Source organism: Moschus berezovskii, chromosome 4, assembly GCF_049115385.1.
Source record: "Moschus berezovskii isolate FMDL1 chromosome 4, NW_MosBer_1.0, whole genome shotgun sequence".
NCBI classification, from domain to species: domain Eukaryota; kingdom Metazoa; phylum Chordata; class Mammalia; order Artiodactyla; family Moschidae; genus Moschus; species Moschus berezovskii.
This window is the reverse complement of record NC_142463.1, coordinates 102944004-102971582: the sequence shown is the minus strand read 5'-3', so window position 1 is coordinate 102971582 and position 27579 is coordinate 102944004. Positions and strand designations below refer to the sequence as shown.

Genomic DNA, 27579 nt, shown 5'->3' with positions numbered 1-27579 from the left:
TTCACGTTTGGGTGCTGCTCGCCAAGCCCACATCTGATGAGGAGCAGGCTGAGGGGTGCAGTAGACTGAAGGGGGCACAGGATGAGGGGGCGGAAAGTTTGGAGAACTCACGCCCAAAGTGAGGCTGAGCGTGAGCGTGAATGTCTACAATTAGTTTCCAACATGCTGCCTGTTTAAAAAAGAAAAATTCAGCACGAACTTTAAAAAAAAAAGTTCTATCCAACTGATTATTTTAGAGAAAATACTGTGTATGTGTTAATCGCTCAGATGTATCTGACTCTGTGACCTCATGGACTGCAGCCTGCCAGGCTCCTCTGTCCATGGAATTCTCCAGGCAGGAATACTGGAGTGGGTTGCCATTCCCTTCTTGAGAGGATCTTCCCAACCCAGGGATCAAACCTGGCCTCCTGCATTGCAGGCAGATTCTTTATCATCTGAACCACCAGAAAAAAATTACTAAAGTCTATTTATTAATGAGAAGATCAAATGAGCTTTGAGTGAGTGAGTGAAAGTTGCTCAGTCATGTCCAACTCTTTGCAGCCCCATGGACTACACAGTCCATGAAATTCTCCAGACCAGAATTCTGGAATGGGTAGCCTTTCCCTTCTCCAGGGGATCTTCCCAACCCAGGGATAGAACCCAGGTCTACCCACATTGTAGGCAGATTCTTTACCAGCTGAGCCACAAGGGAAGCCCAAGAATACTGGAGTGGGTAGCCTATACCTTCTCCAGTGGATCTTCCTGACCCAGGAATCGAACCAGGGTCTCCTGCATTGCAGGCAGATACCAACTAAACTATCAGGTGGATATGCAAACTGTACATCTAAAAAAAGTGTATTTCTGTTATAAAAGCACTAAAGCTATAGGGACATCCACCAAATTGAAATTGAGGAGAAAAACACTGAGTAAAATAGAAGGTGACCACAACTGACTTGCAGGGCTCTTGGGAGGACAAGAAATATGGCATTTGGAGGCTAGTACAGTGCCAGTGCTGAATAAAGTACTGCTTTAACTTTTGCTCTAGTAATGATAGTCCTATAATTACAATGTAGGACAATATATTGCAGGGTATGGCCTCCGCAGCATGCCCAGCTTGACTCAGGAGGATGTCTTTGTCTTTTCTCAGAGTGTGAGGAGCACAACAGCCTCAGGGAAACAGTCTTGATGGAGGGGCTGTGCTCTGGGCAGGGACACCTGGGCTCCGCAGTGGCCAGCCCCCCTGGGAAGAAGCCCTCGGAAAGCCAACTAGGGAAGCAGGAGGCGCTCCGGTCATACGGAAAGTCAGAAGACATCTCTGTCCTATGTAAGGACATCAAAGATCTGAAGGCCCAGCTGCAGAACGCCAACAAGGTCATTCAGAACATGAAGAGCCGGGTTCGGTCCCTCTCAGTTACAAGCCATTATTCATCTAGTCTGGAGAGACCCCGAAAGCTGAAGGCCGTTGGTGCCCTCGAGGGATCCTCATCGCACAGTGTCACTGATGAGGACGAGGGGTGGCTGTCTGATGGCACTGGGGCTTTCTACCCTCCAGGGCTTCAAGCTAAAAAGGATCTGGAGAGTCTGATCCAGAGGGTGTCCCAGCTAGAAGCCCAGCTCCCAAAACCTGGGACAGAAGGGAAGCTGGCCGAGGAGCTGAGATCTGCCTCGTGGCCTGGGTAAGGAGGGTGCTCTGTGGATCATTGCTTGATTGAAGATGTCTACGTTTCTGTGTGAAATAGGGAGGCCCAGGCAGGTAGAAGAGAGAACCCACTGGGGCAGTCAGAGAAGGACCTATTTCAATGGTAGTCCTGGGTGTTAAGAAAGGACACCTGACCCCTGCTGGGAGATACCAGGTCCCTGGGATTTCCTCTTAGGAATGTCTTCACACAGCGACAGGACGTATAAGTAGTCAAACTGGAGGCAGACTTCCTGGGTTTGAATCCTAGCTCCAGAACTTACAGGCTGTGCAAACCTCTTTAGTCTTCCTGAGCCTGTTTCTTTATCTATTAAATGAGGAAAATAAGAAAACCTATCTCAGAGGGTGGTTATTAGGTTTAAATGAATTAATCCAAGTTCTTATAATAATGCCTAGCACATATTAAAGCTCTCAACCCTATTTGTGTAATTATTATTGTTTTTGATACTTTGTGTTGAAAAACACTGGACTAGATGTCCATCTCGGTATCTAGGTTATCTATGCTGAGTAACAAACCACCCCAAAGCAGGGGATTCAAACAGCAATTTATGTGGATTGGCTGGGCTTAGTAGGGGTCGCTCTCACATCAGGTCTCTCACGCCGTCAGATGATGGCTGGGGCTGGAGTCACTGAGACATCTGGCTGGAATGGCTTCTTCATCCTCGTGCCTGGTGACACAGTGCTCCCTGGCGTCTCTCTTTCTCCACGTGGCTTCCTGTCTTCTGGGGCCTTTGCTCCCGGCCTGGGCCTCTCATAGTGGTGCTCTCAGGGTAGTTTCACTTCAGCAGGGTAGCTGGCTTCCAGGAGTCAGGAAGTAGAAGTTGCCAGGTGAGTTAAGAGTGACTCCTGGACTTGGCGCAGTGTCACCTCCAGTGTGTTGTCTTGGTCAAGGTGGTCACAGGGCCCACACAGATTTGAGGAGGTCGAGAATGACTGCTACCTAATGATGAAAGAGGGCACAGCCACATTGTAGCCAAGCATGTGGAACGGGAGCTTGAGTAACGGCCATCTTTGCAAAATACGGTCTGAAGTAATATAGATGGTCTTTGAAGTAGAAGACATGAAAGGACTTATGTGGATTTTTAGTATTTATTGAGTACCTACTCAATAAATCTATTTAGCATTTATTATCAACTATAAGTCTACACTCTATTGGTGCTGAACGGGAAGTAAAATACAGCACTGTGTTTACCCCCACGGAACTTATTTTTCACTTTGGCGCATGACTAATGCATGCTAAACAGTGGAGGAATGGTGGTGTACCGTGTTGTTTGATGCAGTTTTGTCAGAACAGAATTTACTCTTAAATACATCCTTTGGTTTTGGTGCCAGAATTCAGCATAAACTGAGGAATTCTTAGAGATGCTCTGACAGAAATCTCTACAGAAGCCCCCATAGCTTAAATTTCCATTCTTACTCTTTCCTCTTCTTTCATTCATTAGGAAATGTGATTCCCTGATTCAGGACCAGTTCTCTGGTCCTACGTCAGAAAATACGGGAAGGGAGAGGTATCTGTTATCTCCTCACCCAGCACTCGAAAGACACGGTAAAGTCTTTCGAGGACCTCCTAAGGAGCAACGACATTGACTACTACCTGGGACAGAGCTTCCGGGAGCACCTCGCCCAGGGCAGCCAGCTGACAGAACGGCTCACCAGCAAACTCAGCACCAGTAAGTTGGCCTCGTGGCTTCGGGACCCTCTCAGTCACTCCCAGAGCCTAGCCCCCAGTGGCCGCCTCACCTCCACCACAGCTGCTAACCCAAGTCCTGTTTCTACTTCTTTCCTGGGGGCCATGATGGGATCAGGACTGGCCGGTGGGCCACTGGCAAGTGCCTTTTAAACTTTTTTGCATTGATTTGGGGCAAAGGCAGTCATGATGGTGATCGCCAGGTCAGGGAAGTTCTGCCTGGTGAACGCTGGAGATCCTGCAGGTCTGTTCTCTAAAGATGCAGCCTGAGGTCTCCCACATGTCCTGACCACACATAGAGTGGTCACTATTTTGTACTCGAATAGGCTCTTGCACTTATAATGTGTAAAGTGAGACCTGATTAATTTCTTACTGTTTCTTTCTGAATTTGGTTTTCAGAGGATCATAAAAGTGAGAAAGATCAAGCTGGACTCGAGCCACTGGCTCTGAGGTAATTCAAATAGAATCTGGTAAAGTAATTGGGAACAAGGCCTAAGGGATCAAGAGGGCTGCAACTTCACAAGACAGAAGTGGGGGCGGAGGGGGTATGGAAAATACTGATTGTATTGAATTCATTTGTTCATGAAACACCTTCCTGTTCTTTTTAGGCTAATTCTTTACACTCTTTTGATAGAATTCTATTGATTTCTATTTGTATAATGATTCTCCAGGCTTAGTAACCTAGAGTCAGTCTGACCTAAAAGTAAATTTACCAAATTTCAAGGGTCCTTGGCACCCCAAGGATCTCCTCTGCTCCCCAACTCTGTGTGTTTAAGTACATGGTGCACTTTTTGCCAAGTTGGCTTACCCCCAAGTGGAGTTAGCAGCTAGTTTAGTGGCCACACAGTTTCCTTGGGAAAAAAAGAATTGTATTACAGTTCCTAATAAAATTCCTTAATGTTGCAGGTCTTGGGAGGCTACAGTGCCTTGGAAACCAGTTTTCAATGAGTCATTGCATATTTTCTTATTATGTGCAATAAAATTCAGACTCAGAGTCCTTTGTTTACTAGTTCAAATCCCTTTGTGTCATGAGTGTGCTTTAGAGCACCCAGTGCTCCTCAAAATATCTGTGGTGAAGGACAAAGGAGTTTGTTTTTATCTCTAATCTGTCATAGACATACACCTGGTCTGTACCTTAATCAACCAGATGATTCTACTTACGTCCTCTTGGAGGATGTGAGAATGCCACCCTGCTGTGTTTCTCAGTGCTCACCGTCCGTTTCTGTACTTACGTTGTTGGAGACCGGGAACCAGCAGTTCTCGGACTCCAGCTGTCCTGGGGACCAGGCTTGGAGCAGCAGTGCCTCAGAGGCCTGGCTGAGCCCCTGCGGGTCCTCAGCGTATCATGTGGCCAGTGCACTGGGCACCACTTGCTCCCCCTCCCTCTGCACCCGGCCTACTTTTCACCCTAAACCAGAGATGGGTAATTCATTTATTCTCTGCAGGCATGGTCCCCTTGACTTACGTAGTTTTCCTCATAAGGACTAGCTCATCCAGTGATTCTGCCTTCCCCTGTTGTCCTCCTTCACCCCACTAGGCTTAGCAGGGAGCTGCAGGAGAAGGAGAAAGTGATTGAAGTCCTGCAGGCCAAGCTGGACACCCGCTCCCTCACGCCGTGCAGCAATCATGCCTTGTCTGACTCCCAGCGCTCTCCCAGCAGCTCCTCCTTCTTGTCTGACGAGCTGGAAGCCTGCTCTGACATGGACATCACCAGCGAGTACACACACTGTGAAGAGAAGAAAGCGTCGCCTGGTCGCTCAGGTAGCCTCCACTTTCTGAGTGGAGCCACCTTTTTCTAGGCTGAGAGGAGACTTCTACATCCAGGCTTTATAGATACGCCTTGGCATGTGTCAGGCTGAACCATGCCGAGCCTAGGCCCCAGTGGGTCAGGACCTTTGCTTTGCTCCTGATTCTACAAGCTGACCCTGTCACTGGGTCTCCTCTCACCTGGATGCTGTTGGACCAGGCAAACCACAGTGGGGAGAGTGAGAAGAGGATGGGGACTTCTGCTTCCGCACTGCCTCACGGGCACACAATCTGTCTGATTGATCTCCTTCTGTAAGATGGGGTGTCTTATCCCTCCAGCCAGGTGCAGCTTCTGAACCCCCAAGTTTCCTTGGGTGTCCACATATGCTGCTGCACTTGCCTGCTATTTTTGGAGGTGCCTTTTCCTTGGTTTCAGGCTCTGAGCCCCACTGTCGCCTCTCAGGTGGCTTTTCTCACTGAAGGAGCAATCTGCAAGTCAGGAATGAAAGCTGCTCACAGTGCTTGCGCTTGGTGCTTTCCCTGACAACAAGGCTCTGCCCTGGTTACATTGTAAGATCAGATTCCAGTTCTTCGAAGAATACCAAACATGTTCTTTCATTCATGGGTTTTGTAGATTCCATCCACCATTCAAATCATTCTGCTGTACTGTCTTCCAAACCATCAGCAACCAGTTCATCTCATGGGGTTAAGGCCGAACCCAGCAGCAACCCCATCAGCTTCCCAACTCCCCAGAATCCCCCCATGGAGGCCAGCCAGGCCCATCCAGGTATGCACTAGCCAATGGGGCAGGGGCTTCATCTCCTCTCACTCAGCTTTGACTTTTCTTCAGGGATAAGAAAAGCATCATTAGGAGCTTAGATACATTGAATCCTAGACAAAAATCAAGAGACCATTCAAATTCACTAATAGGGTCTGACTAGTCTTTAACTACCGTAGAAAAATAAATAATCCACATCAGACTTTGAGCTGCATACCAATTTTGACCAGTAGTTGGCTAATCATTTTAAAAGAATCATCTTCATTTCTTTCTCTCATTTTACCCTGGAAATCAAAGAGGCAAAATGTTTCTCTCAGGATTATTGTAGCCAGAGAGCAAAAAGAAATTTCCATCCGCTGCTCTCTTGTGTGTTTTCCCCATTTTCTCTGCAGAGGAGCCTTTGTAGTTGGTGGGGCTATTTCCTTCATAGCTTCAGTATCCTTAGAAGGAATTCTGTTCACATTACATTATCTTTCATGGTTTTATGAATGGGTTGGTGATCCTTGATATACATGGTGTATATCTTGGACTGACAGAGTTGTATATTTCATTTACCTGCCTCAGGTTAGTTACCAGGGGGTGTATTATCCAATCACAGCTCCACACTAGCAATGCACAGAACAGGCAAACCTTATTCTCACCTGCTGCCCCCCAACAAGATGACTGGCTGCCTGCCTTCAGCGTGGTTGTGGTGAGGTTGTGTTCAGTAGAGATACCTACAGAAGAACACTTTTCTTCTGCCATCCTTGTCCCTCTTGAGAGCAAGTCACCCAAATCTTAAGGAAAAGAATGTGTCCAACTCTTTTTGGGCTCAAAGTTTCTGGGCCAAAGTTTCCAGCTAAACCAGGAAATCATGGGGAAAAACCATTCGCCAAGCACTGTAGACATCTCTGTGAATGCTTTGGGATGAAAAAGAGCAGAAGGTCGAAGGTTTTAGAGTCAGAATGCCTTCCTGAAGGAGGCCTGGGCTGTGTCACTTGGTAATTCAGGGTCTTGTACTGCTCTGATACCATGTCAGCATCCTGGGATAAGGGATGTTTTTCGGAATGTGATCACTGTCTTCTGTGTGGAACAGTCTCCACAAGTCTAGATGTTTTGGGTTCTGCTCCCTCCGTGGGCTACATGCCCTTCAAATGTTTTTAGGAAAAGGAGAGAGATTCAAACGTCAGAACTTCCCAGGCTTCCTGAAATCGATAGATGTACTACATAATGATCACCTGTGAAGTTTTTCCTTTTAAAAAACTTTCTGACAAGAGTTTATGATTCAGTAGGTCTGCATCAAGGACGGAAGAATCCACATATATTAAGCATTTTTCTTAAACTATTTGAATGTTCAGACAGATTTTTGCATGCCACTGTGTCTTTCAGTTTGCCAAGGCTTTTATTTTTCCTTTGGTGAATGAGCACAGTGATTTGGGATTCTCAAGTTTGTTTCCATCAGCCTTGAATTTCATGCATTAGTCATGCCAGCGTCCCCACTCTCCTAGTCCACTCCTGTCCTCCTCAGGGTGAGTCCTGTTGCTTTCAGGAGTTCTAGGTGTAGGGGAGTCTTGTCACGGGGGCCAGGACTGGCCCATGCTGGCAGCAGCACCCCAGGGCTCCTGAGAGCATTCAGGCAGAGCCATCCTGACCTGCCATGCCCAGATGGCTAGGATGGGGCTCTCATGGCTGCCTGAGCTATGGTAATGCTACCTTGCCTTTTTATAACCAATTGTTTTCCAGATGAGCATAGAATGTGAATGCAGGATAGCCCTGGCAGGGGAGAAGAAGGAGCAGGTGAGATAAGCCAGACTCTTGGGTAGCTCTGCTCCCCCTTGGCCATCTTAGTCATCACCACATTGAATGACAGACACTCCCCAGGGAGACACCTGGTCAGGAAATAGTTTCACCTTCTCAATCTTTCACCCGTTCTTTTCTCTCCCTTTTGGTCTAATGACTTGTGTCCTTTCTCCCTGACTTTCTGTTTCTAGGCCTTCATTTCCAATGCATACCCCAGTCACCACTGCCCTCAGCTCCACCCAGCTTCCTGCCTTTCAGCTCTGCTGGCCCTCCCCTCCCTGGCTGCTGTGAGACGCCCATGGTCTCCTTGGCGGAGGCTCAGCAGGAGCTGCAGATGCTGCGGAAGCAGTTAGGAGAAAGTGAGCACTTCCTGCTGCGTTCGTGTGCTTGCAGAAGGCGGACCCACACTGTGTGTCTCTGCATGGCTTTGGCTGGATGGCAGAGTTTTCAAAATAACACAGGGGTACACGCTATCAGTGGACAACTGAGGGAGAGCTGCGCTTGCTGTTTTTGGAAATATATTTGCTGTTATCTTTCTCATGTGTTTGTTTCATCAGTTAGTAGCTAACTAACTATGCTCCTGTGTGAAATAAGAAAAGAACTTCACGTGATGAATTTGCCCTCTAGTAGTGCTTTTAAAAAAACTAGAAAGCAATTTGAAATTACCTTATAACCATGGTCTGTGCCTGTAAAGAAGAGCTTGGATGGGCCAGAGATTGATGGTCACCATAGACCACAAGCTGAGAATGTGTACACCTTGAGCCCCATTTAGACCACATTAGTATGGGTCGGACACGACTGAGCGACTTCACTTTCCCTTTTCACTTTCACACATTGGAGAAGGAAATGGCAACCCACTCCAGTGTTCTTGCCTGGAGAATCCCAGGGACGGGGGAGCCTGGTGGGCTTCTGTCTATGGGGTCACACAGAGTCGGACACGACTGAAGTGACTTAGCAGCAGCAGCAGCAGCAGCAGTATCCCTGAAATTGGATACACTGTCTACTCTAACATTAGTTTGATTTCCAGCTAGACTGAGATCATTTTTAAGGAGAGTCTGCACATGTTCCTTCCAGCAGGCAGTGAGGTCTAAGAGGCTACCTTCTGCTACCAGTGTTACATGGGTATAGCAATCTAAGGACCTACCAACGTGAACATGGTCTTACCTTGTGTGCCAGGGCCAGGGCAGAGAACTAAAACTCAGAGAGTGAGGTTACTTGATCAAGGTCACTAGGAAGGGCGAGAAATGGGCTTGAATTTGGATCTTCTGCTCCTGGTTCCATGTTTCCATCATACCTTCTCCATCTGGAATGGTTTTGTTACAGTCCTGCTGAGAGCACAGGCTGAGCTCAGCTGAACAATGCTGGAGTCCCCTTGCCAAAGTCTTTTCTCTCTTTAGAGATGACAGCATGTGCTATTCTCTCTGAACTAGAACTTGCTACCATGCTACCATAGCAGATCTGGAACCAACAATTGATGGATAACAAATCTGTTCCATGCCGAAAGGCAAGAGTGTTCACTAGACTACTTTTCATTTCCTCACTTCCTTTTCCTTCATCTTTCCACATTGTCAAGTTGTCTTTGCCCAAAGCTAGAGACAGGAAAGAGAGCACTGTGCATGAAATGGTCTGCTGATGCGGGTTGAACTGGAGTCACAACCAGTCTGTTCCATGGGCCAGATTTTGGGTGGTCCAGCCTTGGCAAGAAAGGCTATAGCGCTTTCTTTGCCTTGTTAAGCACAGTCCTCTCCAAAGGGCTCATCAGCTCTCCTCCTGTGCTTTAAACCAAGCTTCCGAGTGGATAGTGGTGCGGGGCAGCTTCTCAGGTCTCTATGGAGCTAAAATCTTCTTGTGCAAGTGTCTGTCTGGTGTTTTTGCATGGTTTAGGGCATGCGCTCTGTATTGTGTGGCCAGGGAGACTGGAACATGAGACTACTGATCCCTGTTACTGATAGATTTGAAGCCTCCTGCGACCTTGGTGAGAAAGTAAACTGAGTGTCAACAACCACTGATTTCCCCTTCTCTTTGTGTGGGGTTGGGGTTGAAAGAGGTGTGGACGAGGTAGGGAGTCATGTCTCTTTTAAATCCTGGACTGTAATTTGCATGCTTACATTTTTCATCCCCCTCCTTAATTTCCACTGATCCTAATGAATATCTAGTAGTTTTCAAATTGGGGAAGGGGAGATGCTTGACAATACTTCTCAAACTTTCCTGCCTTTTAGAATCAGCTAGGACGATTTTAAAACATTCAGTACCTAAGCTGAACCACATACCCGTTAAGGTCAGATCTCTGGGGAACCAGGCACTGGTACTTGTTTTTACATTGTCTCAGATGATTCCAGAATGTAGCCAAATTTGAGAACAGTTATAAATAAGGATCAAAATTGGCAACTGCCAACTACATTAATCCCTCAAAGGGGGTTGACTTGGTTGGAAGACACCAGGACCTCACTCCTCACTCCTGTTTCTTAGGCAGAGCTACTGTTTGCTGCTCATGTCGATAATCCCTAGAAAGCAGTCTTCTGAATGTGAATATCCTGAACTATAGCCGGTTCACTTCTTTCCCTTTCTCACCCAGCTGGGATTATTTTTAAATAGAAGCGGAGATGATGGGAAGGCCCATGATTTCACAGGATCTATGAAGGCATCAGCCTATGAAATGAAAGGTCCTACCTCCCCCATGGGAGAGTGTTCATGACTCTTCAGATGCAAGTGATGACATTTCAGTTCCTTGAATCGTGTTGAGTAAGATTCAAATCACCCCTTAGCTTATACAGAACCTCCCCCAACTTCAGCAAAGAGTTCAGTCTGGAGTGACTGGGTCCACCATTCTAGCTGGATTTATGCCCCCTTTCTCTTCTGACAACCCCAAAGGAAAACTAGAAAAACTGGCACTTTAGCTTCCGGAACAGCAAGTACTCACAGGAACACAAATATTCCTGTTGGCAGGTGTGCTCAGTGCTATGGCCATCACACTCTGAACCCCTGACTTTCCCAGTGAGTTCTCCCCAGGAACTTCCTGGACTCTATCATGAGGCATTATCACGGGAGCCAGGTTAGGGCCACAGGACTTTCCTGTTGTGTCCATGGGTGACTTTATTCACCCCCTACCTCTTGAGTCTCTTGCTCACAAATACACAGGGTGAGAGTCGCAGCCTCCAGGGTCTAAGTCTCCATCTCACTGGTGTTCCGCTGCCGCTGAGGCCTCAGCCCGTGTGTCCCCGTCAGTGTCCGTTCTCCTCAATCACGCGCTTCCTGGCTGATCCTTGTGTTCGCTACTGCTTCTCACTCATGTTTCCTTCTGCCCAGGTGTCACCAGTGTTCATCCTGCTTCCCCAGCCACATTGCCAACCGACCATATAGAAGCCAGACCTTCCCATTACCGCAACCCTACCCAGCCCCTCTGTCCTCCAAGGAGCACCACCGAACTGGGCAGAATCCTGGAGCCTGGGTACCTGGGCAGCAGTGGCCAGTGGGACATGATGAGACCTCAGAAAGGGAGCATATCTGGGGACCTATCCTCAGGCTCCTCCATGTACCAGCTTAACACCAAACCCACAGGTAAATACAAAGCCGAGAAGGTCAATTGTTTCTCTAAACCATATGGAACCTCTTGCATTTACCAGTTACCCTGGCAAGTGGACATGTACACTTACAACTCCCTTACATGCACCCCTATATGGGAGGAGGCCCATGGGGCTTGCTTAGCACCAGCTGTCCTGTGTTTAAAACCAAATTACTCTTTTTTTAGGGTAAAAGTGATAGGTTATTTAATTTTAAACCTTTTTTTTTTGTATTGGGGTATACCCGATTAACAATGTTGTGATAGTTTCAGATGAACAGCAGAGGGACCCAGTGATACATACACACATACCCATTCTGCCTCAAACTCCCCTCCCATCCAGGCTGCCACATAACATGAACAGAGTTCTATGAGCTATATAGTAGGTCCTTGATGGTTATCCATTTTAAATATAGCAGTGTGTACATGTCCATCCAAAATGCCCTATCTCTTTCCCCCAACCTTCCCCCTGGCAACCATAAATTTGTTGTCTAAGTTTGTGAGTCTCTTTCTTTTTTCTAAGTAAGTTCATTTGTATCATTTCTTTTTAGAATCCACATATAAGGGATGTCATACGATATTTCTCCTTCTTTGACTTCACTCAGTATGACAATCTCTAAGCCCATTCGTGTTGCTGCAATGGCATTATTTCATTATTTTTTATGGCTGAGTAAAAGACTCTGATGCTGGGAAAGGTTGGGGGCAGGAGGAGAAGGGGACGACGGAGAATGAGATGGCTGGATGGCATCACCGACTCTGTGGACATGAGTTTGAGTGTACTCCGGGAGTTGGTGATGGACAGGGAGGCCTGGCGTGCTGTGATTCGTGGGGTCGCGGAGAGTCGGACACAACTGAGCGACTGAACTGAACTGAACTAAATATTCCACTATGTGTGTGTGTATACATACATATATATATATATACACATACATATATATATGTTGCCGCCATTCACTCTTTAAACAAAGTCACCTGACCTCCCATATGCCCATGAGAGAGGACAGTGATGTTTAAGGGTCTTGCTGAGAGGCCACTGGCAAAGCCCCCAAGTGGGCCCCAGGATGCTCCATCTCCACCTCTTCCTGTCCTCCTGGGTGGCTGCACGGGCTGACCTGCTAGAGGAGCATCTTGGTGAAATCCGCAACCTGCGCCAGCGCCTGGAGGAGTCCATCTGCATTAACGATCGCCTGCGGGAGCAGCTGGAACACAGGCTCAGCTCCACTGCCCGCGAAAGCGGTAGGAGAGGCCCAGGGCCTCCTATTTCCGGTCTACTTAGGGAGAATCTAAGGTTTCCCTAGAGAAGAGCGTCACAGATTTCAAAGCACTGTGGTCTGCTTTCCTCCACTTGCTCCTTACAGTCAGCAAGGCAGGGGGCAAGGACCGTTCCCCTCCCCTTGTTGCTGTATCTGAGCTCAGAGAGTAACTCTCCTCACTGCAGGTCTAACCAGATCTGGTCCCCAGAATCCTCTGACTTCTCCTTTACCCTAAAGCTGCTCATTTGCTGCCTGCTGACTTCTGTGCCCTGGTTCTGTGACTGGCATGTGGTGGAGCCAGGTCTGCAAGGCCTCCTGCAGCCGCTCACCAAAGTGGTCTTCCTGCCCACACTCTCCCCCAGGCTGCTGACACCGGGAGGCCGGCCTTTCCAAACACCCTTGACCTGTCCACACTGCAGCAAGAGCAGCTATTTAGGGAACAGAGCCTCCTGAACTGCTCACCCAGGGCACATGAAATGCATGCAAAGAACTCATGCAGAGGAGCCACAGGAAAGCCAGGCATTCAGCCCAGCAGACTTCGTCCCACCAGGAGACAAGTCCTCAGGGTTTTCTGCTGGGTTGGGACAGTGTCTTTGGAGGCAGAGAACGAGCAAACAGAGATCCTCTGTTACACAAATGTGTAACTTACCTGCTTGCACTTCCTCGGACAGGCTCCACCTCTAACTTCTACAGTCTGGGCCTGGAGTCCACACCTCAGCTTTCCAATGAGAGCAGAGTCCTTTGGGAAGAAAACCACAGGCTTCAGGCTCAGCTCAGTCATGTTTCCAGAGGTGAGTGCCAAAAGCCACAAACTGTGGTCAGTGTTGTATCCCTTTCTTCCCTGGCCATACCCATCACCAACTGGAGAACCTAAGAGAGGAGAAGGTGGAGAGAACAGAGCTGCTCAGACCCACCAACACCAAACTCCCATAGCTTTTCTCACTCTAGAAAGGGCTACTTTCTGACAATCCCGAACCGTGGGCCCTCAGACACCTAGGCTCCAGGGAGGAGGAGCTGTAGGAAAGCCACTTCTGTGCGACCCACGTGCAGTGATTCAGTCATTAGCCACCAACCTGGACACCAGTTAGTGCCCGTCCTACCTCCCCACACTCACAGCTGGTTTCAGTCCAGGAAAGGGAGGAGCAGGAGGCCTACACACCCTCTCAGGCTCTTCCAAGACCTCGCGGAAGCTCCCTGTGTCCCTCTCGTGCTGATGTGCTGTGTCTCCTCTCCATCTCCCTCCTCCTACACTCAGGGCTCCTCTTTGGTCCCTGGTCCTCATGACTGTGTCTGGAGGTGCTAGAAAAACATCTTCCAGAGCTTTCTCAACACTTTTGAGTGAGCATCCATGTGTGGGCATCATTTCCTTTTGGGCCTGGGGGGCGGGGGTGGGTGCTGACCTTAGTGTTAATTGAGTTAATGAAATCAATGTTTTTTCAATCACAAATTATTTTTATTTACAAATACTTATTGAATATCCAAACAGACAAAGAATAGCCGCTAAGAGGATTAAGCCCAGAATGAAATAATGCTTGTAGGAAAGGAAAAAGACATTAAGAGAGGTTTCTACATAAGCCTCTTGATCCTTGGCAAAACTCACGAGTGGATTATTGCATAGAGGGTATGTGAGTACTTAGAAAATAGAGTTAGGAAGCAAGAGTGTGTTCCCTAAAACCAAAGTGGGCCATACTGAATCACAGCAGCAACCTCTTTCTGCAGAGAAAGAGGCTCCCACTCCTTGGAGCGTGTGGATGTAACAGCAGACACTGGCATTGCCTCCCAGGCAGCATAAGCTGGCCTTCCTTTCACCTTAGTTCTGTTTGTCAGGATGGATGTGCTTGGGCTTAATCTTCCTGCTGACCTTTGACCCTATGATATAAGTACTCCTGTGTCCTGCTTACCAGAGCACTCCCAGGAAACAGAACGCCTGAGGGAGGCTCTGCTGACCTCTCGATCCCACCTTCAAGAGCTGGAAATGGAGCTGGAGCACCAAAAGGTGGACCGGCAGCAGCTACTGGAAGACCTGAAAGAGAAGCAGCAGGAGATCTTGCATTTCCAGGAGGAACGACTGTCTCTCCAGGAGAAAGACTCTGGGTTAGAGGGAGCCCGTTGCAAAGGAAGACGGCCGTATTTTCTGATTTAGAAAAAGGGATATTGGCAAGTCAGTGAATGGTCCTTTTTGGAAACCTTGATATCCCCTCTGCTATTTCAGATTTATGGGTAACTTTGAACAGAAGGAAGGACTTCTCTAGGAATGACTTTTTCACTCCAAAGTTGAGAGAGTAAAACCCTCTTATATAAGGCTTCAGCATATCAGATTCTGGAGAAAGTCCTTCCAGTGAGTTTTAGGATATGAGTCCCATCATAACCTAGGAGGTCGACACCAGCCTTGATGCTGCTTCCCAGCATAAACCCTGTAATAATTGCTGGACAACATGACAAGACCCGGTGGGGCAGCAAGAACACCAGGTGGTGTGTCCCAGGTGTGATGGCTAACTGCACAGCTCTAAGCAAAGGGACTTGACCTCCTGAGCCTCTCTCGCCACATCTGCGGAATAAAGGCAGCGGTCTTCATGACACCTCAGGAGACATCTCGGGCTAAAATTCTCTGATGCAAAAGTTGGCTCAGAGCCTCTTCCCCTGATAGGAATCCACCTGCTCAGTGAACCCTTGCTTCTCCCTTGCCAGGCTGCAGCATAAGCTGGCCCTCCTGCAGCAACAGTGCGAAGAGAAACAGCAGCTTTTCCAGTCCCTCCAGTCAGAGCTACAGATCTATGAGGCACTTTATGGCGACTCCAAGGGGCTGAAAGGTATGTTTTCCCTTCTTCCCCACGCTGTGGGCTTCTTGTTCTTGCTAAAGCTTCCTGTGAAGTCTTTACCTTGGGAGTTCTGGAGATCTTGGAAACTTACTTTGTTCTATCTGAGAAAAAGCCTCAGTCATTGAGGATCCCAATAAGAAGTGGGGAACACTCACACACAAAGCCCAGATGCTGGTGACAAGAGCAAGATTCAGCCTACAGATCCTTAAAAATAGGCTACAAGAGTCAAACTTCACCTACCTGGATGGTCTGAGACAAGTTAATCAAAGTCCAGATTATACAGTGATTTATATGTAAAATATAAAAATGCAAAGAACCATTCTGGTGGTGTCATCATTTGAAAACATCTCAGATGTGAATTCTGATCACCCATGCAATCTCAAAAACAACAGAATGATCTCTGTTCGTTTCCAAGGCAAACCATTCAATATTACAGTAATCCAGCTCTATGCCTCAACCAGTAACGCTGAAGAAGCGGAAGTTGGACGGTTCTATGAAGACCTACAAGACCTTTTAGAAATAACACCCAAAAAAGATGTCCTTTACATTATAGGGGACTGGAATGCAAAAGTAGGAAGTCAAGAAACACCTGGAGTAACAGGCAAATTTGGCCTTGGAGCATGGAATGAAGCAGGGCAAAGGCTAATAGAGTTTTGTCAAGAGAACGCATTGGTCATAGCAAACACCCCCTTCCAACAACACAAGAGAAGACTCTATACATGGACATCACCAGATGGTCAACACCGAAATCAGATTGATTATATTCTTTGCAGCCAAAGATGGAGAAGCTGTATACAGTTAGCAAAAACAAGACCAGGAGCTGACTGTGGCTCAGATCATGGACTCCTTATTGCCAAATTCAGACTTAAATTGAAGAAAGTAGGGAAAACCACTAGACCATTCAGATATGACCTAAATCAAATCCCTTGTGATTATACAGTGGAAGTGAGAAATAGATTTAAGGGACTAGATCTGATAGATAGAGTGCCTGATGAACTCTGGATAGAGGTTTGTGACATTGTAAAGGAGACAGGGACTAAGACCATCCCCATGGAAAAGAAATGCAAAAAAGCAAAATGGCCATCTGAGGAGGCCTTACAAATAGCTGTGAAAAGAAGAGAAGTGAAAAGCAAAGGAGAAAAGGAAAGATATAAGCATCTGAGTGCTGAGTTCCAAAGAATAGCAAGGAGAGATAAGAAAGCCTTCCTCAGTGATCAATGCAAAGAAATAGAGGAAAACAACAGAATAGGAAAAACAAGAGATCTCTTCAAGAAAATTAGAGCTTCCAAGGGAACATGTCATGCAAAGATGGGCTCAATAAAGGACAGAAATGGTATGGACCTAACAGAAGCAGAAGATATTAAGAAGAGGTGGCAAGAATACACAGAAGAACTGTACAAAAAAGATCTTCACTACCAAGATAGTCACGATAATGTGATCCCTGACCTAGAGCCAGACATCTTGGAATGTGAAGTCAAGTGGGCCTTAGAAAGCATCACTACGAACAAAGCTAGTGGTGGTGATGGAATTCCAGTTGAGCTATTTCAAATCTTGAAAGATGATGCTGTGAAAGTGCTGCACTCAATATGCCAGCAAATTTGGAAAACTCAGCAGTGGCCACAGGACTGGAAAAGGTCAGTCTTCATTCCAATCCCAAAGAAAGGGAATGCCAAAGAATGCTCAAACTACCACACAATTGCACTCATCTCACACGCTAGTAAAGTCATGCTCAAAATTCTCCAAGCCAGGCTTCAGCAATATGTGAACCGTGAACTCCCAGATATTCAAGTACATTTTAGAAAAGGCAGAGGCACCAGAGATCAAATTGCCAACATCCGCTGGATCATGGAGAAAGCAAGAGAGTTCCAGAAAAACATCTATTTCTGCTTCATTGACTATGCCAAAGCCTTTGACTGTGTGGATCACCATAAACTGTGGAAAATTCTGCAAGAGATGGGAATCCCAGACCACCTGACCTGCCTCTTGAGAAACCTGTATGCAGGTCAGGAAGCAACAGTCAGAACTGGACATGGAACAACAGACTGGTTCCAAATAGGAAAAGGAGTACGTCAAGGCTGTATATTGTCACCTTGCTTATTTAACTTCTATGCAGAGTACATCATGAGGAACGCTGGGCTGGAAGAAGCACAAGCTGGAATCAAGATTGCTGGGAGAAATATCAATAACCTCCGATATGCAGATGACACCACCCTTATGGCAGAAAGTGAAGAGGAACTCAAAAGCCTCTTGATGAAAGTGAAAGAGGAGAGTGAAAAGGTTGGCTTAAAGCTCAACATTCAGAAAACAAAGATCATGGCATCTGGTCCCATCACTTCATGGGAAATAGATGGGGAAACAGTGGAAACAGTGTCAGACTTTATTTTTTTGGGCTCCAAAATCACTGCAGATGCTGATTGCAGCCATGAAATTAAAAGATGCTTGCTCCTTGGAAGGAAAGTTATGACCAACCTTGATAATATATTAAAAAGCAGAGACATTAGTTTGCCAACAAAGGTCCGTCTAGTCAAGGCTATGGTTTTTCCCATGGTCATGTATGGATGTGAGAGTTGGACTGTGAAGAAAGCTGATCGCCGAAGAATTGATGCTTTTGAACTGTGGTGCTGGAGAAGACTCTTGAGAGTCCCTTGGACTGCAAGGAGATCCAACCAGTCCATTCTAAGGGAGATCGATCCTGGGTGTTCATTGGAAGGACTGATGCTAAAGCTGAAAATGCAATACTTTGGCCACCTCATGCGACAAGTTGACTCACTGGAAAAGACTCTGATGCTGGGAGGGATTGGGGGCGGGAGGAGAAGGGGACGATAGAGAATGAGATGGCTGGATGGCATCACCGACTCTGTGGACATGAGTTTGAGTGAACTCCGGGAGTTGGTGATGGACAGGGAGGCCTGGCGTGCTGTGATTCATGGGGTTGCGGAGAGTTGGACACAACTGAGCAACTGAACTGAACTGATGCAGCGATTGTTGCAGACAACCAGCTCCCACGCTGACCTTTCCCCAAGTAAAAGTTTTCTTTAAAGACATTTTTATTCTGGGTATAATTAATTTATCAGAAAAATAATTTGCAAATATTTCTCTAAGTACTTTTAGACTTAGTGCTGTCTTTGAAAGACAGCACTTTTTAGATTCTATTGAACATCAATTTTTTTTCTTGTATTGTTTATGCTTTTCTTTATGTCCTAATGAAGAAAGCTTTGTCTATCTCAAGATCGTAAAGATTTCCTTGTATTTTTCTTCTTGAAGTTTTATAGTTTTTGCTCTTACGTTTAGGCTTGTGTTTCATTTTGAATTAATTTTGTATATGATGTGACAAAAAGGTTAAAGTTCTTTTTTCCCCATACTGATATCCAGTTTTTCCAGCACCATTTGTTACAAAGAATGTCCTTTTCCCATTTAATTACCTTGGCAGTTTTGTTGACAATCAATTGACCATAATTTCTGTTAGTAATATTTTGTAATTTTTGGTATTTTCATCTTTCATATTTTAATTTTTACATAAATATTTCTGATGTGTGGGATAACATTTTCATTTCAACTGCTAAGTGATTTTTTTGCTAGGATATAGAAACACAATCGATTTTTCATCACCATGACCATCCTCAAATTGCTTGGCATCTCCATTGAAAAACAACTGCCGAGGCAAAAAAATCATTTGCCAATATGTGTGTGAGTCTATTTCTGAATTCTTCACTCTGTTCCATTAATCAGTATGTCCATTCTTCCACCAATAACAAACTGTCTTCATTGTTAGAGTTTTATAGTAAAATCTGAATTTGTTTGGTTAAGTCTTCACACTTTGTTCTTTTTGTTTCTCTTTTAAAATAAAAAAAAAAGTATCGGAGTATATTTGATACACAATGTGTTAGTTTCAGGTGTACAGAAAAGTGATATAGTTATACACAGACATATATCCATTCATTTTCAGAATCTTTTCCCATATAGGTTATTACAGAGGATGTTTATGTTAATACCAACCTCCTAATTTATCCCTCCCCCCACCTTTACCTTTTGGTAACCAGAAGTTTGTTTTCTAGGTCTGTGAGTCAGTTTCTCTTTTGTAAATAAGTTCACTTGTATTCATTTTTTAAGATTCCATATATAAGTGATATTATATTTGTGTTTTTTTGTCTGATTGATTTCACTTAGTATGATAATCTCTAGGTCCACCCATGTTGCTGCAAATGGCATTATCTCATTCTTTTTTATGGCTAAGCAATACTTTGGCCACCTCATGCGACGAGTTGACTCACGGGAAAAGAGTCTGATGCTAGGAAGGATTAGGGGTGGGAGGAGACGGGGACGACAAAGAATGAGATGGTTGGATGTCATCACCGACTCGATGGACGTGAGTTTGAGTGAACTCCGGGAGTTGGTGATGGACAGGGAGGCCTGGCGTGCTGTGATTCATGGGGTCGCAAAGAGTCGGACACGACTGAGCGACTGAACTGAACTGAATAGCCCATTGTATACATGCACCATATCTCCTTTAATCATTCGTCAGTGGACATTTAGGTTGCTTCCATGTCTTGGCTATTGTAAGCAGTACTGCTGTGAACACTGGGGCACAAGGATCTTTTCCAAGCATGGTTTTCTTCAGATTTATGCTCAGGAGTGGAATTGGTGGATCATATGGCAGCTCTATTTTTAGTTTTTTAAGGAACCTCCATACTGTTCTCCCTGTGTCTACACTAAATTCCCACCAACGGGATAGGAAGGTTCCCTTTTCTCCACAACCAACCTAGCATTTATTGTTTGAAGATATTTTGATGATGGCCATTTTGGCCAGTGCAAGGTAATACCCCATTGTAGTTTTGATTTGCATTTCTCTAATAATTAGCCATGTTAAGCATCTTTTCATGTGGTTTATCACCATCTGAAATGTCCTTTTTGGAGAATGTCTATTTAGATCTTCTGTTTTTTGATTAGGTTGTTTGTTTCTTTGATATTGAGCTGCATCAGCTGTTTGTATAATTTGGAGATTAATCCCTTGTCAATCAATTGATTGCAAATATTTTCTCCCATGCTGTGGGTTGTCTTTTCATTTTGTTGATGGTTTCCTTTACTGTGCAAAAGCTTGTTAAGTTTAATTAGGTCCCATTTGTTTCTTTCTGTTTTTATTTCTTTAATCTAGGAGATGGATCCAAAAATAACTTGATGAGATTTATGTCAAAGGGTGTTCTGCTTCGGTTTCCCTCTAAGAGTTTTATAGTATCCAGTCTTACATCTAGATCTTTAATCCATTTTGAGTTAGTTTCTGTGTATGGTGTTAGAAATGTTCTAATTTCATTCATTTACATGTAACTGTCCAGTTTTCTCAGCATCACTTATTGAAGAGACCACCTTATATACATTGTAGAGTCTTGCCTCCATTGTTGTTGATTAATTAATCATAGGTGCATGGGTTTATTTCTGGGGTTTCTAGCCTGTTCTATTGATCTTTGTGTCAGTACCATACTGCTTTGATTACTGTATCTTTGTACTGTAGTCTGAAATCAGGGAGCCTGATTCCTCCAGCTTCATTTTTCTTTGTTAAGATTGCTTTGGCTATTTGCGCTCTTTTGTGTTGCTATACAAATTTTAAGATTTCTGTCCTAGATCCACAAAAAATTCCATTGGTAATTTGATAGGGGTTGCATCAAATCTGTAGATTGCCTTGGGTAGTGTAGTCATTTTGACAATATTGATTCTTCCAATCCAAGAACATGGTATATCTGTCAATCTGTTTGTGTCATGTGCGATTTCTTTCATCAGCATCTTATAGTTTTCAGAAGACAGGTCTTTAGCCTCCTTAGGTAGGTTTACACCTAGATATTTTATTCTTTTTGATATGATGGTAAACGAGATTGTTTCCTTAATATCACTTCCTGACCTCTTGTTGTTAGTATATAAAATTTCAAGATATTTCTGTGTATTAATTTTGTATCCTGCAACTTTACCAAATTCATTGATCAGCTCTAGTAGTTTTCTGGTAGCATCTTTAGGATTTTCTATGTGTAGAATAATCAGTCCATCCTAAAGGAGATCAGGCCTGGGTATTCATTGGAAGGACTGATGTTGAAGGTGAAACTCCAATACTTTGGCCACCTGATGTGAAGAGCTGACTCATTTGAAAAGACCCTGATGCTGGGAAAGATTGAGAGCAGGAGGAGAAGGGAATGACAGAGGATGAGATGGTTGGATGGCATCACTGACTCATTAGACATGGGTTTGAGTGGACTTCGGGAGTTGGTGATGGACAGGGAGGCCTGGCGTGCTGCGGTTCATGGGGTCACAAAGAGTCGGACATGAGTGAGCGACTGAACTGAACTGAATCATATTGGGCTTCCCAACATGGTAAAGAACCCACTTGCCAATGCAGGAGACATAGGTTTGACCCCTGGGTTAGGAAGGATCCCCTGGAGAAGGAATTGGCAACCTACTACAGTATTCTTGCCTTGGAAATCCCATGAACAGAGGAGCCTGGTGGGCTAGAATCCATGGGGTCACAGAAGAGTTGGACACAACTTAGCAACTAAACAACAATCATGTCATCTGCGAATAGTGACAGTTTTACTTCTTTTCCAATCTGGATTCCTCTTACTTCTTTTTCTTCTCTGATTACTGTGGCTAGGACTTCCAAAACTATGTTGAACAAAAGTGGCAAGAATGAACATCCTTATCTTGTTACTGATCTTAGAGGAAATACTTTCTTTTTCAGCTTTTCACTGTTGAGTATGATGTTAGCTGTGGGTTTGTCACATATGACCTTTATTATGTTGAGAAAGGTTCCCTCTGTACCCACTTTCTGGAGAGTTTTTATCATGAATGGCTGTTGGATTTTGTCAAAAGCTTTTTCTGCATCTATTAAGATGATCATGTGATTTGTGTTCTTCTATTTGTTAATGTGGTTTATCACACTGATTGATTTGCGGATATTGAAAACTCTTTGCATCCCTGGGATAAAGCCCAATTGATCATAGTATATGATCCTTTTAATGTATTGTTGGATTCAGTTTACTAGTATTTTGTTGTGTCATGTTCATCAGTGATATGAACATGACAATTTCATATCACTGGCCTGTAATTTTCTTTTTTTGTGGCATCTTTGTCTGGTTTTGTATCAGAGTAATGGTGACCTCTTAGAATGAGTTTGGGAGTGTTCCTTCCTCTGTAATATTTTGAAATGGTTTCAGAAGGATAGGTATTAACTGTTCTCTAAATAGAATTTGCCTGTGAAGCCATCTGGTCCTGGGCTTTTATTTGTTGGAAGTGTCTTAATTACAGTTTCAGTTTTAGTAATTGTGATTGGTCTATTTATATTTTCTATTTCTTCCTGGCTCAGTTTTGGGGGATTGTACATTTCTAAGAATTTGTCCATTTCTTACAGGTTGTCCATTTTATTGGCATGCAGTTGCTTGTGGGAGTCTCTTATGATCCTTTGTATTTCTGTGGTTCTATTGTAACTTCTTTTTCATTTCTAATTGTATTGATTTGAGCCTTCTCTTTTCTTCTGATGAATCTGGCTAAAGGTTTATCTATTTTGTCTCTCTTTTCAAAGAGCAAGGTTTTAATTTCATTGATCTTTTCTTTTGCTTTGTCTCTATTTCATTTATTTATGTTCTGATCTTTGAATTTTTTCCTTCTGCTACCCTTGGATTTTGTTTGTTCTTCTTTCTTTAGTTGCTTTAGTTATAAGATTAGGTTGTTGGAGATGTTTCTTGTTTTCTTAGGTAAGATTTATTGCTGTGTTCCATAGGTTTTGGATCATCATGTTTTCATTTTCATTTGTTTCTAGGTATTTTTTAAATTTCCTCTGATTTCTTCAATGATCCATTGGTTATTTAGAAGCATATTATTTTTCTTCACTTTTTTTTTATAGTTTTCTTATAGTTTATTTCTAATCCCATAGTGTGTGGTCAGAAAAGGTGCCTGCTATGATTTCAGTTCTCTTAAATTTCTCAAGGCTGGCTTTCTGGCCCAGCATATGGTCAATCCCGGAGAATGTTCCATATGTAATTGAAAAGAATGTATCATCTGCTGCTTTTGGAGGAATGCTGTAAACATATCAATTAACTCCATCTGGTTTAACGTTACATTTAAGGCTCTTGTTTTCTTACTGATTTTCTGTTTGGCTAATCTGTCCATTGATGTAAGTGGGGTATTAAAGTCCTCCACTATTATTGTGTTACTGTCAATTTCTCCTTCCATGGCTCTTAGAATTTGCCTTATATATTGAGGTGCTCATGTGCTGGGTGCATTTATATTTACAACTGTTATATCTTCCTGGATTGCTCTTGTGGTCATTATGCATTGTCCTTCTGTGTCTCTTGTCATATATTTATTTTAAAGTTTATTTTGTCTAATACGAGTATTGCTACTCCAGCTTTCTTTGGATTTCCATTTGCATAGAGCATCTTTCTCCATTCCCTTTCTTTCAGTCAGTATGTCTCTAGTTCTTAAGTGGGTCTCTAGTAGACAGCATATATGTGTCTTTTTGTATCCATTCAGTCAGTCAGTGTCTTTGATTAAAGCATTTAATCCATTTTCACTTAAGGTAATTACTGATACATATGTTCTTATTGCCATTTCGTTAATTGCTTTAGATTTATTTTTGTAGGTCTTTTTTCCTCCATTCCTCTTATATTCTCTTTTCTTGTGGTTTGATGACTGTCTTCAATGTTGTGTTTGGGTTGTTTACCTTTTTGTGTGTATCAATTGTAGATTTTTGTTTTGTGGTTACCATGAGGTTTTGACATAGCAGTCTATATATAAACAAGATTGTTTTAAATTGTCCATCTCTTACTTTCAGATGAATTTCCAATAGCCTGCTTTTATACTCTGCACTTCTCATGATTATTGATTTTGATACCGTATTTGTGTGTGGATAACTCTCTACCTTTACAGTATGTTTACCTTTACAATATGTTTGCCTTGCCAATAAGCTTTCCCATTTGTAATTTTGTTTCTAGTGGTCTTTACTTTTCTGCCTTGAGAAATTTCCTTAGCATTTGTTGCAAAGCTGGTTTGGTGGTGCTGAATTCTCTCAGCTTCTGCTTGTCTGTAAAGCTTTTGATTTCTTCATCACATCTGAACAAGAGTTTTTCTGGATAGACTATTCTTGGTTGTAGGTTTTTCCCTTTCATTACTTTAAATATATCATGCCACTCCCTTCTGGCCTGCAGAGTTTCAGCCAGAAATATCAGTTGATAACCTTATGGTGATTTGCTTGTGTGTTATTTTTTGTTTTTCTCTTGTTGCTTTTAATATTTTCTCTTTGTCTTTTATTTTTCCCAATTTGACTAATACATGTCTCAGAGTGTTCCTCCTTGGGTTTATCCTGTACGGGACTGTCTTCACTTTCTTGACTTGAGCAACTGTTTCCTATCACACATTAAGAGTGTTTTCAGCTATTATCTCTTCAAATATTATCTCAGGCTCTTTCTCTTTTCTCCTTCTGGGACCCCTATAATACAAATGTTGGTACATTTAATGTCCCAGAAGTCTCTTAAACTGTCCTAATTTTTTTCTTTAAAAAAAAAATTGAATGTATTTTATTAAGACTAGTTCTGAATGGAAAAACATAGCAAAAATAGTGCCTTTGGCATCGTATTTGAAGCTTTCTGTTCCATTCTATTCCCTCATCTCCCTCTTTCATTTTATGTCAAGTTATAAACTTGGTTTCATGGTAATAAAATCAAAGCTTTAGGCCTCTGGCATGCTTTCATGGAGAGTTTTGTTGAAATGGCTCCAGTAATAAAACAGGGAGACCTCCTTGTACTGTAGGCCCACTGATGGGATTGGCTTTGTACTTGGATGCCAGGTAGACATCTGCCACCTTGGTGTCAAAGCCACCTCCAGGACTTGGACTCTATGAGTTTATGTCCTCACAGCAGCAGATGGTATTCCAGGGATCACCCTTCCTGTAAGGATCCTCCTTGTAATGTGAATTCTTTATCCATGGCGAAGAAAAGGACTTTTGAAGATTGATTCTTGAGAAATGTGCTGCTGCTGCTGCTGCTAAGTCACTTCAGTTGTGTCCGACTCTGTGTCCGACACTGGAGTGGGTTGCCATTTCTTTCTCCAATGCATGAAAGTGAAAGCATGACATTTTTCATGGATTCAATATCAGTTACTTTTCCTTGGTCACACCAGAAGATTTTAGTTCATGAAGCCAGATGGTAAAAGTAGTCCAAACCCAGGTTCCTAACAAGCATTGGATACTCACTCCAGTTGTAGACTTGTTCATGGAAAGGAATGTTTTAGGAGGGCCAGTATCCTCTCCACAGAGCATTAGTTTTAAACTGTCCTTATTTTGTTTTCCTCCTTTTGTTCCATGGCAGTGATTTCTACCATTCTGTCTTCCAACTCACTTATCTGTTCTCCTGCCACATTTATTCTGGTACTGATTCCTTCTGGTGCCTTTTTCATTTTAGTTATTGTAAAACTCTGTTCTTTATACCTTCTAGCTCTTTGTTAAACATTTCTTGTATCTTCTTGATCTGTGCCTCCATTCTTTTCTGAGATTTTCAATCATCTTTACCCAACATCACTCTCAATTTTTTTTTGGTAGATTGCCTACCTGCACGTCACTTAGTTGTCCTCCTGGGGTTTTATCTTGTTCCTTTGTTTGGAACATATTTCTCTGCTGTCTCGTGTTGTCTAAGTTTCTGTGTTTGTGGTCTCCTTTCCACAGGCAGCAGGATTACAGTTCCTTTTGCTTCTGATATCTGCCACCTAGTGAGTGAGGCTGGTCCAGGAGATTGTTCAGGCATCCTGGTGGGAGAGACTGGTGCCTGCCTAGTGGTGGATGGACCTGGATCTTGCCCCTCTGGTGGGCAGAGCTAGGTCAAGGGGTATGTTTAGAGGCATCAGTGGACTCCAGATGACTTTATTCAGCCTGTCTGCTGATGAGTAGTGTTGTGTTCCCATCCTCTTGTTGGTTATCCTGAGGCATCCCAGCACTGGAGCCTATAGGCTGTTGGATGGGGCCAGGTCTCGGTGCCAAAGTGGTGACCTCCTGGAGGGCTTACATTGTTGAATATTCCCTAGAGCTTCTGCCATCAGTGTGCATGTCCCTACCGAGAGCCAGGATACCCTCCAAGACCTGCCCAGGTTTCTGTGGAGTCATTGCTTTGGCCTAGGTCCCAGTGCTCATGAAACTGTGTGCAGCCTCTAAAACTGGAGTCTCTGTTTCTCCCAGCCCTGTGGAACTCCTGCACTCACACCCTGCTGGCCTTCAAAGCCAAATACTCCAGTAGCTCCTCCTTCCTATTACAGATGCCCAGGCTGGGAAGCCTGGTGTGGGACTCAGAATTCTCCTGTGGGAGAACTGCTGCAATGTATTTTCCCGTTTGTGGGTAACCCACCCAGCAGGCATGGGATTTGATGATATCATGAAGGCACTCCTCCTGCTCTCTCTCTGTGTCTTCTTCGTCTTTGGAGGCAGAATATCCGTTTGGGTAGCTGCCAGTGTTCTTTGTTGATAGTTGTTTAGCAGTTAGTTGTGATTTTGCTGCTAAGTCACTTCAGTCGTGTCCGACTCTGTGCGACCCCATAGACGGAAGCCCACCAGGCTCCCCCATCCCTGGGATTCTCCAGGCAAGAACACTGGAGTGGGTTGCCATTTCCTTCTCCAATGTGTGAAAGTGAAAAGTGAAAGTGAAGTCGCTCAGTCGTGTCCGACCCTTAGCGACCCCATGGACTGCAGCCCACCAGGCTCCTCCATCCATGGGATTTTCTAGGCAATCGTACTGGAGTGGCTTGCCATTGCCTTCTCCGAGTTGTGATTTTAGTGTTTTCATAAGAAGAGGTGAGCTCGTCCTTCTACTCTGCCACCTTGTCCTGCACTCCTCTTCATTTATTCATTTCGTGAGAATATTCACATAGCTCACTGCAGAAACAATGTGTTTGGTTAAGGCCGGTGGCTCTGATGCAACTGGATGCAGGTATCATATGGTATATGCATCCTGTTACCTTGATAAAAATGGAAACAAATTCTATCTTTTTAAATACATTTGACTTCAATGTTTTTAGATGAGCAATTATAGTCTTATAGAATATTTCTTAGATTTCTTCTTCCCCCAGTCCATAGAGAAAGGCTATGGGTGGTGAGTGCAGGTAAAAAAGCAAGTAGAACTTGAGAAGTCCAATTAGTTATGTTCTCTCATCTATCCCTCTCATTCTTTTTTTTTTAAATTTTAAAAATTCATTTATTTATGACTGTACTGGGTCTTCATTGCTGCACAGGCTTTTCTCTAGTTGGGATGGGTGGGCTTCTCATTGT

The 27579-nt window shown here is 44.2% G+C and overlaps 1 protein-coding gene across 1 annotated transcript in view; it reads left to right on the top strand.

The window, feature by feature from the left end:
• LOC129556737 (myomegalin-like) overlaps nucleotides 1-27579 on the top strand; it is a 631881-nt gene that overhangs the window by 6456 nt on the left and 597846 nt on the right. The window contains 12 exon segments of the mRNA XM_088835003.1: nucleotides 1127-1655; nucleotides 3118-3150; nucleotides 3152-3345; nucleotides 3762-3813; nucleotides 4900-5123; nucleotides 5743-5895; nucleotides 7857-8024; nucleotides 10972-11223; nucleotides 12329-12460; nucleotides 13149-13268; nucleotides 14382-14571; nucleotides 15166-15287. Coding sequence (XP_088691129.1) covers nucleotides 1127-1655; nucleotides 3118-3150; nucleotides 3152-3345; nucleotides 3762-3813; nucleotides 4900-5123; nucleotides 5743-5895; nucleotides 7857-8024; nucleotides 10972-11223; nucleotides 12329-12460; nucleotides 13149-13268; nucleotides 14382-14571; nucleotides 15166-15287 — 2169 coding nt within the window.